Source organism: Sorghum bicolor, chromosome 10 (genome assembly GCF_000003195.3).
Source record: "Sorghum bicolor cultivar BTx623 chromosome 10, Sorghum_bicolor_NCBIv3, whole genome shotgun sequence".
Lineage (NCBI taxonomy): Eukaryota > Viridiplantae > Streptophyta > Magnoliopsida > Poales > Poaceae > Sorghum > Sorghum bicolor.
This window is the reverse complement of record NC_012879.2, coordinates 2,315,313-2,327,008: the sequence shown is the minus strand read 5'-3', so window position 1 is coordinate 2,327,008 and position 11,696 is coordinate 2,315,313. Positions and strand designations below refer to the sequence as shown.

Sequence of the window (11,696 nt, the reverse complement as noted above, 5' to 3'; positions counted from 1 at the left end):
TCCAATTGCTGGACTCGTTGATCGATAATCAGACCCGTGCCTATTGGTTTTGACATAAATATTGGAAGGGGCTTAGAAACGATAATTGCTGGAATTTTGAAAAAAAAAAGAAATCTAAACGAAGTGTGAACCGAATGGAAAAAACATGATATTCACTGAAATTTTGAAAAAACATGAAATTTAAATGAAATCTCAACCGAATAAAAAATAAAATTAATGATATATATACCAGTACGACTCAAAATATAATCATCAAAATTCGGTGGAAAATCTGAATTTGGTGTAGATGCCACCAGTGCCATCCATGGAAATTAGTCGTAATAATGGAGATAGTATGATGAATATGATGATACCATCATCACTTCCAATTCAGTGATTGTAACGCCAGATGGCCAGAGCAAAAGTCTGGTTCCTGTGATGACTGATGGCCACCAGTTGTGATGAGTGATGACTGGTGGTACCAATAACAATCGATAGGTTTGTGTCACAAACTTTGGTTGTAATACCACTGGGGTGATCATCAAGCAACCGGCTCGTAATACCTTTATTTGATATTTAGGGATAAACTAACATCTAATTTCTAAACTAGTTTATCAATATGTGCTCCAATGTGACCTAGAATCATTAAAAGTTTTGTTAAATTAAAGTATGTACAACTAAATCAAAATTTATTATTTGCATTGTCTCTATTTATTTCTTAACTCAATATATATTTAGATATTATACAATCTCTATTTGGTTGTGATAAATTTATTAATTACTCTTTATGTTTCCATCCTTTTTTTTGGAATGCATCTATGGATTTTTAATATGTATTTATTTAAAAACCTTAGTTTAAATTTTATTTAAAAATAATTGCATTCGACTATAGAAATAAATATTTTTTCACTCATATCAGTAAAAAGAATAGGTAGGGGTCTACCCTACAGTTCCCATAATAATTGCATTCGACTATAGAAGCCTCTTTTATAGTCTCGAAAGTGCATTATTGAAACACCCGTACACCACCCAAACTTTTCTACTCCTTACCTCTCTAAATAAGTGTCAAGTCAAATACTTTTAACTTTAACCAAATGTATATATAAAATATTAATATTTATAATACATAATTAATATCATTAGATAGATTATCGAATCTATTTTTATATTAAACTTATTTGGAGATACAAATGTTGTTAATATTTTGTATAAATCTAATCAAATCTAAGAAAGTTTGACGGATACAAATACCATAGCGACCCTTATTTAAACACAGAGAGTACAATCCTACAACAGTATATAGATACTGCAGTGATGAGTCAGTGACTGGGATGATGGTAGAAGTGTAGAACCCATATGTCTGCCACTTGGAAGGAAAAAAAAACTATCTTGGAGTTGTGACCGATATGGTCACATCATTGATACTGCGGCCTTGTTTAGTTCCGAAAACTTTTCAGTTTTCGGAACTGTAGCACTTTCGTTTGTTTGTGATAAATATTGTCCAATCATATACTAACTAGAGTCAAAAGATTCGTCTCGTGATTTACAGTCAAACTGTGTGATTAGTTTTTATTTTTGTCTATATTTAATGCTTCATGCATGTGCCGCAAGATTCGATGTGATAGGAAATCTTGAAAACTTTTTGGATTTCGGGGTGAACTAAACAAGGCCTGCATGACTCAGTAGCTGTGGACGTCACTTCATTTCCGACCCTCACATTGAAATATGCTGGCTGCTTAGGCTCAGCCACGATCATAGCCGTCTCACTGCTTAGGCTTAGCATTGCAACAACCTCTGCCATGGTCGGTCGATCAGTCGCATTTTCTTGTACACATAACAGTGCAATCTTAATGCACTTCGTCATCTCTGCCGAGTGATTCTTGGGAGCCAAAGATGCATCAACTAGATCAATCCACCTTCCATCGTCCCATAATTGCCATGCCTGTATGAAATATGGTCGCAGGTTGTAAGTTCTAATCAAATAAACAAATTAAAACAATTGCTAAAATGACGAAGTCAATGTCTATAGACTCACATATCCAATGAGATTGATGAAATCGCCACACTGATGGCTACCGGAATTCCGTTTTCCACTAATGATCTCAAGAACAAGTACACCAAAGCTGAATACGTCGGACTTGATAGAGAAGATGCCCTCCGAAGCATACTCAGGTGCCATGTAGCCACTAAAACGATATGGAAAAACATGTCCAAGTCAATATATGTTGTTGACTTGCAATATAAACATTGATAAATGGATTTATTTTTTTATAAAACTTACTATGTACCAACTACTCTTCTTGTAGTGTTTCCTTCAACGTTATTTGAGCTGAATATTTTTGCTAGACCAAAATCTGAAATTTTTGGGTTCATTTCGTGGTCCAAGAGAATGTTACTTGGTTTAAGATCTCGATGTATGACACGCAGCCTGGAGTGCTTATGTAGGTAATTAAGCCCATGTGCTATTCCCTCGATTATTGCGAGAAGTTTGGGCCAATCCAGTAATGCTCTTTTATTTTCATCTGCACATAAAAATACATATTAGTAGAAAACACCTGGAAAATAATCAGAATTTTGTACATCTCAATGACTCTGATAGAAACAAAACCTTGAGTAAACTTTTGCCAATCTGCTGCCTTAACAAATGATATATAAACTATATGAAAAAAATGCAAATCTATACCGAAGATGAAGAAATCCAAGCTTTTGTTTGGCAGGTATTCATAAACCAATATTTTTTCCTCTTCTTGAGAGCAACATCCCAAGAGCTTAACCAAATTACTGTGTTGCAGTTTGGCTATGAGCTGGACTTCATTTTTGAACTCTGTGAAACCTTGCCCTGAATGTGAAGCAAGTCTCTTGACTGCTACCTCCATTCCATCAGCAAACTGGCCCTGGGAAAACAGAGTAATTAAAAAGTTAGGATCTTCCAATTCTACTCTATTGGTAGGCTGGTTCAATATTTCCCTATCTAGGATGAATATACCAGCAGGATAGTGACATAATCCGTAAAGTATCTTCCTCTTAATGAAAAATGTGCGCAAAAGTATTGTTGTGGCTGGTTTATATATACTGCTAAATAATTCCTAGTAAAGGAGAAAATGGCAAATGCATGTCTTTTTGCTAATTAATTTACCTTGTAGACGGCGCCAAAGCCGCCTTCTCCAAGCTTGTTTTCATCTGAGAAATTATTTGTGGCCTCCAGTACCTGTTCAAAATCGAACACCTTGAACTCTGAATTCTTCCCGTCCAAAACTAGTTCTTCTCCTCCCTGCAATTCTTGAGATCCTTATATAAATGAGAATTTTTTCTTTCATGCATGTTTGGTTATAGGTTATATGAACATATACCATTAGTTGGATTTAGTTCATACAATATGATGGAGCATAATTTCAGTATGTAACTGATGAACATACCTTTCCTGTACTTTCTGAACCAAGGGGAGTAAAAAATGAAGCAGAGAAGTACTGCTGCTAATACAGTAACTACAACAACTGGAATCACCCAGAGCTTGCTCTTGCGCCCTGATCTCAACATGATACATGCCACTTAATTAAGCACCCATCCGCAGAATCTTTATTTGTTTGATGAGTACGTACATGCATGCGCATAATTTAAATTACAACCATATACTTACTCGCCACTGTAGCTGGAGCTGGAGCTGGCGCCTCGGGTGCGCGCCTCCCGGGCCGCGGCAGGTGAGGTCTCCTTATTTATCAGCAATTCCATTTCCATCATCAATCAAGCAACAACGACTTGACCTGAAAAAAAAAGATTGGAAAATTTTCAGTTGTTGATTTCTGCACTGGGCCACCGGTGACTCAGTGCGTTGCTTTCTGTAGTCAATGCCTTACTTGGTCTTCTCCGGCAAGAACAGAATTAGCTAACTTGATTTTTCTTCGTTTTAGAACAAAAGTTCACTTCATATTTTACTTCTATAGAACTTTTATTCCTTCACTGAAACTTGCTCTTGTGCGCTTAAAATGGCCATATTCTCTGTGAAACCTGCTTGGCCAGCTCTCCACAGTTTTTTTGACTGATAAGTCATGACAAAAATCAATGATTGTTGTGAGAGAAAAACATTATTGAATGACGATAGATTTGGCTGATAAGCTCAAATAAATAGGCTTGACCAAATTACGGTGAGTAGTGATTGATATGGTGTTTCGAGCATTGTTGTATGTATGATTTATGTTCAGTTGTTCCTGATTATATTTCCCGCAAACTGGAGGCAGCGGAAAAGTGGCTTTCAGGGAAAACCGGAGGCAGCGGAAAACTACGGCGTTGTTTAGTTTCCAAATCTTTTCAAGATTTTTCGTCACATCGAATCTTGCGGCACATGCATGAAACACTGAATATAGATAAAAAAGATAACTAATTGCACAATTTACCTGTAATTTGCGAGATGAATTTTTTAAACCTAGTTAGTCTATAATTAAATAATAATTGTCAAATAAAACCAAAAGTACTACAATAAGCCTACCTTCCAAACGCTGTGTGCAGTTGCAGTAGTTATAAGTATTTCCTTTTTCCCTTCGTCCTACTCCCAGAAGTTCCGGGTTGTCCAGACGGTTTTGGATCGGATTTCTCTTTCTGTGTGTGTCATATATTTTGCTTTAACTAGGTAGCATGCCCGTACGTTGTTACGGGACAACTAAAACTTCTGTACTAAAGTTACATGAATCACACGATAAGATAAAAATACTGACAAATATTGATTAGGAAACTGTGAATCAAAGAACCAACCTAGGACGAGCTCAAAATATTCATTGGTTTAATGAAAGCCAAAGGCTCTAGTGTTTCTCTAACAAGATGATGCTTTGGTGAAAAAAATGATAAGGCTCTGATTGCAATATTATGACCTTGGTATTCACGTAGTCCATAAATTTGATTTCTTCAGAAAGTCTTTCCCTGATCTGCGCCCACAACCCATATTGCTGAAGCCTGTAACCACATGATGACAATTTTGTTGCTGATCCAATACATGTGAACTGAAAAAAGATCTGAATAAATAAAATTTTGCTTAGCCAAAGGAAGCACAACATTATCAAATGAGGACATAATGGAAATTAGGAAGCACAAGATCTTCAAAAAAAAAAGTGGTGGTAGCCTACTGCAGGTGCTTGAGATGAAGCCTCTAGGCTACAACTGAATTACTAAGACATGTCTTGCTAGAATACATACATCAGCATATTGGAATTTTCCAAAACTGTACTGAACTAAAAAAAAATACCTGTATCACAATTCCCAACCCCAGAGATACCTGAATCATCTAGTCAAACTTGATCTGTGTTATCAGTAAAGTGTAAAGAGAGAACAGAGAGGAGTTCCTCCATTAGCTAGCACACCAAAGATAACTTATATATACAAAGAAATATGAAGTCTAATTATCTTACATTTTATTTATTGTACATCTTATCTTACTATATATACTTCGGAAACTTTTGCAACCTACATACACCAAAGTAAAAAGGATACCAATTCGGCAGCAGGGAAACCCATGCTCAGTGAATATTTAAAGATGAGCATGCAGTCCAATTGAATATACTAAATTGCAATTTTTTATCAACAAAAAAAATAGCGGAACTAAACCAGAGCTTAACATAAATTATAACAATAGAAACAACAATTTCGATGAACATGCAAAAAAAAAAATATATGATTTGGGCATGAGCATGCAAAAAAAAGCATGAAGACCATCTCGATGGCCTCCCATGCTAACAAGAAAATGAAATGACATTTATGCACTAAACCATATGTGATATCATGGATCCTATATGTTCATAAAAAAGTAAGTACCGATCTGGGCAAGGTAGGGGGTTCATTGACCTTGAGGTGTGAGGCCTACATGGCTTTCTTGAGGCTATAATTTGCAATAGACATGCTATGCCCAGTTTCTCAATCTTTGGATGATGGAGGCAGCCATGTGTCTGTTATGCCCTCCGCTGATTACACCAGGTGACCAGCAACTGAGGACCAAGAGCAAGCTTGCAGTGAAGGGGCACGCTGTAGGCAACGAACAAGTGAAGAAGATAAGTAAAAAGTTGAATTTCTCAGTTAAGGGCCATTATTCTCTAGTTGAGAGCCTCTCATTAGAATCTTGACAAAAACAAACCATTATTGTCATTCGGTAAAGGGCAGCACCATGCAGTTAGTCTGCTGGTTACCATGTCCATCTTGTCCAAAAAACAAGTGAATTGACACACGGTTTTTTCTGTTGCTATTAGGAAGTTAAGGTACTAATTATCGCCTAAACACAAACATGTAGTATATATGCAAACTGATCTATAACATTATGAAACTCTATATATGAGTTTTATAGTTACCAAAAAAAGAGAAACGTGAAGTTAGCTGCAGCTGTAGTATTAGATATTGTTTGGTTCCAAGGATGAGGTGGGATGGGGATGGAATGAACCCATTTTTATGGTGTTTAGATTGGGAGCCAATAGAGTCAAGGACATCCCATTTAGAATATTTTTGGGAATCTGGGGGTGAGCTCGTCCCAGCAAATTTGGCGGATGGGGTCATCCCATGTAGAAATGATGTATCCACATCCTATTGGCACGTCGTATTCACGCATTAACTCTGTTAGCAACTCATTGTTCTTTTTGACATATTTATCAGCTTCATCTTGAGCCCAATAAAGCAATGTATCAACCTTCCAACATTGTCATCTTAAGACATGGATCAAGAATGACAGCTAAAGCCATAAGACCTTGGATGTCAGACCAATACTATCATACTTCTCTATCATGGCAATGGGTATTTTCCTAATTATCTCATCTTCATCTTCTTTCCAAGAATTAATTTTAGCTTTCCTTCTCTCCATGTCACAGAAACTCAAGATTCCATTTCTAGCGGTGTTTCTAGTACATATCTCGAACAAGGGTTGCGATGCACTAACAAATTGTGAAGTGTGAAATGCACAAGACATAACCATTGAGTCATTGACCTAACATTTTTTTCCATACCTTCAGATAGGAGAGTTTGATTGTGCTCCCACTGTCCATCTCCACAGCAGGGCAATGAAATTGATAAAATAAGAACCCAATGAAGGGATAGAATAAGCACAACGATCTGCAAATTTGTTTCAGAGAAAAGGTTTATTCGACTTAGTATAGATTAGTATAGTATATTCTATGCATCCCTACCAATCTGGATCTACAGAATCCAGCATAGAAATAAAAAAGGCAAATAGATGTGGATCACACATTGACATTTCACTTCAAAGAATGCAGAGCTTATAAAGTGAAACTTTATTTTTTACCAAGGCACATTGTATTAAAGAGGAATCCTTGAAGACCTCATATGCAAGAGGCAATAACAAATATATCAAGGACTCAGCCAATTATGCTACATGGCAAACTCTTGCGAACAATAACTATGAGAAGTTGGGAACAAAAGTGACATTACATTTGTTGTTGATCTTACAGATGATCAAAATTAGGCGTATTGGCTTCAACAAGGCTAGATAACCCAACTAAAGAAGATCCTGTAACAAAAAGAAAAACATCCACACCATTCCAATATTTAATCGAAAAGGGCATATGCATATATGTGATAGAACATGGCTTCAGTTGCATTGCTCACCTTGGCATTGCTGCAGACAGCAGAGATATAGAGTGGGCTCTGAGCTAAACAAATGGTTGGCAGGCAGAGCAAGCAGAGCAGGGAGCAGGGTTCGTATGAGTTGCCTAGGAACTGGCGGCAACATCCATCTGTTCCTTGTGCAGATGCAAGACAGAAAAGCTGATGCAAGGAAATCCCTTACAACAGAAGGATGTGTCATCACATACTACAAATTAAAGAAGGGATCGGTTTTGCACAGACGGAGGGAATTCAAGGGGTTGGCCGCACCTGGAGGCGCACCTGGACTCACCTGGCGCACGAGGAAGAACTTAAAGAAGCTCGATGGCCGCACCTGGAGGCACGCGAGGAAGAACTTGAAGAAGCTCGATGGCCGCACCTGGAGGCGCGCACCCAATGGCGAGGTCGACGGCGCGGGCAGCGATTGCGCCCCGGGGACTCGCGTGGGGAGCTGCCGAGCTGGGCAGCGTGGGGAAGCTGGGCGTCGGTGACGGCGAGGGCGAAGGCACAGGGGTAGGGGCAGGGGCCATGATTTCCTTGGAGCTCTTAGCTGGGCGCGCGGCCAACGGAGAGGGCGACGGCGCGGGCAGCTGCGGAGCTGGGCGACGGCGACGGCAAGGGCGCAGGGGCCACGGTTTCTTCGTGGCTTGGAGCTCAGGCCTCGGGTGGACGGCGTGGGCGCGATAACCGCGGGGGGCGGGGGCGACTGAGGGGTGCGGGGCGGGGGCGATAACCGCGTGCGGGAGGGGGGGGGCGATAACCGTCCGGAGACGATGACCTTCGGATCTTTTTAGTTGTAGAGATAAGGCTTTCTAGCATTGTCCTTAGGCTTAATATGTTTTGAAGATTTATTTAGGTCAAAGAACCTTCCCCTCTAAAAAAAAAATATTTGGTCACCAATCCGGTCCTTAAACTCACCTAGGTTTTTAAGTCCTCCAAAAATAATTCAGGCAAAAAATGTTGAGACCCTTCGCTCTCGTGTAACAGGCTGGTAGCTGAGTCTCCAACTCTGATCTCAGATTTTCAGGATCAAAGTACGACATAGATGTGTCATAATCAGGTGTTATTGTCAGCGACCAACAAATTAGAGATGCCAACAGTTTTCCAAATACGACGACCGTCTTGACTCCGGCACTCATAAATTTGCCGAACATTGCGTGCCGGCTGGGCCGGACCGGGAGAAGATATTGGCCAACTCAACCACGAGTCCACGACCGTCTAGCTAGTAGACTCGTCTTGTTGGTGGCAGAAAGTACTGTTGGCTGATTTATTACAAGAGAAAAACATTTGCTGAATAGTTGGTAGGCTGATGCTGGGTCGTGTTCGGCGAAGCTATCCGAGTTCATGTTTAAGTCCAAATATTATAACTTGTATTTGAAGTTTTTGAAGTACATCTTGATTAGGAGCTGTTTTAACTGTTTAACTGAAGAGGGCTCTCTTTTTCTTTATTAGGCCGAAACGTGGCCTTCAAGCCCATTAGTGGGACCACTTGTTCGATCCATACGGCCCAACTGCCTACCAGCCCAGCACCACCAACCGTCCGGACCCTTCGACTTCGAGTAGTCCCACACCGACGAGCAGCAAAGCACCCAGCCCACCCGCCGGTTGGTCACGCTCACGCACCTGCCCGATCCCGATCTCCGGCAGACGCCATGGCAGCGCCCTCCGCCGTCGCCGTGGCGGGCGTCATACTCATAGGGGTGCTCGTCCTACTCGTCGCTGGGGTCTCGGGTGCGCGCCTCCCGGGCCGCGGCGGTGCCGTCCGTGGAGCGACGGCGCTGCCGCGCGGAGGAGCGACGGCCACGGCGGTGTTCGCGCTGGGCAGCTTCTGGCGGTCGGAGGCGGCGTTCGGGTGCCTCCCTGGCGTGATCCGCACCTCCGTTGGCTACGCTGGCGGCTCCAAGGCCAACCCCGAGTACCGCAACCTCGCCGACCACGCCGAGTGCGTCAAGGTGCCGCCGTTCAAGTAGCCTCATGTGCAGTGTAGTGTTGCCGTTTGCTTGAAGAAATTGGGACATGTCTTGTTCTTGGCGTGTTGGCTTGCTTTATCGTGCATTCATGCTTCATTTTTGTTTATTGATTTAGTTTGGAGGTATTCTGCACTGAAGTGTTCCTTGAGAAATGATGATTGGCATTGACAAACTGTCTCTCTTGAACCAATTAGGTTGAGTATGATCCACGGTTGATTCACTACAGGCAGCTTTTGGATGTGTTCTGGGCAAGTCATGACCCACGGGAGGTGTTTGGGCAAGGGCCAGATGTTGGCAACCAGTATAGGTGATTGAGTTATCATCTCTTTCTGGCAAAAGTGGTTTTTTTTTTCTTGCATGACTTGCGGGGGCCCTTTTGTCCAGTAATTTTTTTTTATAATCTTTACTTGTGTCCTGTGCCATTGCCAGACTAAAGCCATGGTATTTTTCCTCCAATCATAGTATCATGAAACTGATAATAAATTTGATTTACAAGCATCCTGTGCCCGATTCATGTTAGGCGAATTTCAGTTACAATGATTGCATGATGCTTCTATCAGTTTATTAAAGTCACCATTTTTACTTCAAATCATGGTATCCGGATTTATAATAGATTGGATTAACTTGATCTTTTACGTTATGATGTAGATGTACCATGCCATTTGTATTTTAAGCAAACGGTTTTCATGAATCGTGAATGAACATTATGTCTGTTATGTGATTGGATAGGTCCAAAAGACATGAACATAATTCTCAAGTCACTGGTGTGGTTGCAGATCTGTTATCTTCACTAATGGAACCATTGAGGCCAGATTGGCTGCTCTTAGCAAAGAAAAAGAACAAGCTAAAGATCGTAGCAGCGTTATTACCACACAGATCCAACCATTGGGGGTGTTTCATTCTGCTGAACCAGAACATCAGGTAGCAATTCCACTATACTTCCCTTTGATGATCCAAATGCAATTCAGTATGCTACTTTTTATTTCCTGTTTGCATTTATATGAGCTGAGTTTCTATGCTAGAAATTTGAACTGAAGCGCAAACCATTCCTCTTGCAATTGATTGGGAATTTGCCGGAGGAGGAGCTCCTGACATCAACACTAGCTGCAAAACTGAATGCATATGCTGCTGAGCTCTGTCCTGCGAATACCCAAAAGAGAATTAACTCCAAGATTGATGAGGTCACAAAGAAAGGATGGCCCATCTTAAGGGACATTTAACTCATACTGCTCCTGGACTCAAACCGATTGATGCAATGTAGACACAAAAGAGGTGCATGATTTTGCAAAGAAGGTTTTTAGGAATACTTAAGTTGTTCACCATTGTCATGGTGACCTTAGTTATCCAGTCTTCACTTTGCTCATGAAGATTATATAGTTCGTAGCATCTTCATTGGGATTGTTAGAAGCTATGTGTTACTCCATTTGTAACCCATATGCATGGTCCAAAGCTTTGTCAATAGACAATAGTTTTCTTTTTGTATTTTTTTTTCTTTTGTCAAAATATAAATATTTTGTTTTTATTCATTAGAGGTTGTGTTTGTCGTGACTGATGGTGCGTGTAAATATGACCATTAAAATTCGGTTATGTTGATTAGGGAAGAATCATGTATTCAGTTTGTCTTTGCAAAGAAAGGGCTAATATGACAAAAATTATGTCATTGCAGAGGAAAAAAAAACAATGTGGTATTGCACATTTGACAAAGCTATTGAAGAAACACTCCAATCTTGTTAGTTCAAATATCTTTCACATTTTTGCTAGGTTTAGAGCCCAAGAACAGGATTGAAGGGGACTGGTCTCTTCCATTTTTTTTCTCCACCTCTTCTTCTCCCTCACCCTCCCCATATTTCTTCTCATGAAACAGCTGCTGGGGGCTAGAGCCCCGTAGTCCCCTATAGACCTGTCCCTGACTTCTGCACCATTCGGATATGTAAACGATGTGGACAATCTCAGTTCCCTCTAAAATCTCAACTTCAACTCATAATGTAATTTTGTTTGGTTTTGGGACCAAATCCCAATTCCCTCTTAAAATCTCAACTTAAAATCATCATAATGTAATTTTGTTTTGATTTTGGGATCAAATGAGATAGCAGTGTAAGATGCTTGCATGAGAGTGGAGTTGCATCTCATTTTGTTGTTTTGGAAGTAACTAGCACTATA

The 11,696-nt window shown here is 40.3% G+C and overlaps 2 protein-coding genes and 1 long non-coding RNA gene across 4 annotated transcripts; 1 reads left to right on the top strand and 2 right to left on the bottom strand.

Moving 5' to 3' along the window:
* Positions 1,171-3,608, bottom strand: LOC8068419 (G-type lectin S-receptor-like serine/threonine-protein kinase At1g11410). The gene is made up of 7 exons (XM_021450134.1): positions 3,384-3,608; positions 3,116-3,267; positions 2,663-2,873; positions 2,261-2,501; positions 2,015-2,165; positions 1,650-1,921; positions 1,171-1,403 (listed from the first exon to the last, which is right to left on the bottom strand). Exons 1-7 carry the CDS (start codon positions 3,514-3,516, stop codon positions 1,364-1,366), a joined length of 1,200 nt encoding a protein of 399 aa, XP_021305809.1. The 5' UTR covers positions 3,517-3,608; the 3' UTR covers positions 1,171-1,363.
* LOC110431250 lies at positions 4,659-8,284 on the bottom strand. The gene is made up of 5 exons (XR_002448671.1): positions 7,570-8,284; positions 7,393-7,471; positions 6,951-7,056; positions 5,809-5,985; positions 4,659-5,266 (listed from the first exon to the last, which is right to left on the bottom strand). It is a non-coding gene; the product is annotated as an uncharacterized LOC110431250 (long non-coding RNA).
* LOC8070702 (peptide methionine sulfoxide reductase A5) lies at positions 9,129-11,196 on the top strand. 2 transcript variants are annotated; one of them, XM_021449661.1, is made up of 4 exons: positions 9,129-9,518; positions 9,731-9,843; positions 10,266-10,457; positions 10,559-11,196. In XM_021449661.1, the coding sequence occupies exons 1-4, from the start codon at positions 9,219-9,221 to the stop codon at positions 10,569-10,571; spliced, it is 618 nt and encodes a 205-aa protein (XP_021305336.1). In that variant the 5' UTR covers positions 9,129-9,218; the 3' UTR covers positions 10,572-11,196. The 2 variants fall into 2 exon arrangements, with proteins under 2 accessions (XP_021305336.1, XP_002437788.1); XM_002437743.2 differs by having other exon boundaries at positions 9,136-9,518; positions 10,313-10,457.

What these genes read in the sequence shown, in the direction of transcription:
- LOC8070702 (XM_002437743.2), top strand. Translation starts at nt 9,219, where the DNA reads ATGGCAGCGCCCTCCGCCGTCGCCGTGGCGGGCGTCATACTCATAGGG. An exon ending in ACCACGCCGAGTGCGTCAAG is followed by an intron (nt 9,519 to 9,730) that starts GTGCCGCCGTTC and finishes TGAACCAATTAG; the next exon opens with GTTGAGTATGATCCACGGTT. An exon ending in CTGCTGAACCAGAACATCAG is followed by an intron (nt 10,458 to 10,558) that starts GTAGCAATTCCA and finishes TTTCTATGCTAG; the next exon opens with AAATTTGAACTGAAGCGCAA.
- LOC8068419 (XM_021450134.1), bottom strand. Translation starts at nt 3,516, where the DNA reads ATGTTGAGATCAGGGCGCAAGAGCAAGCTCTGGGTGATTCCAGTTGTT. An exon ending in TCATCAATCTCATTGGATAT is followed by an intron (nt 1,922 to 2,014) that starts GTGAGTCTATAG and finishes TATTTCATACAG; the next exon opens with GCATGGCAATTATGGGACGA. An exon ending in ACAGCTACTGAGTCATGCAG is followed by an intron (nt 1,404 to 1,649) that starts GCCTTGTTTAGT and finishes ACAAGGCCGCAG; the next exon opens with TATCAATGATGTGACCATAT.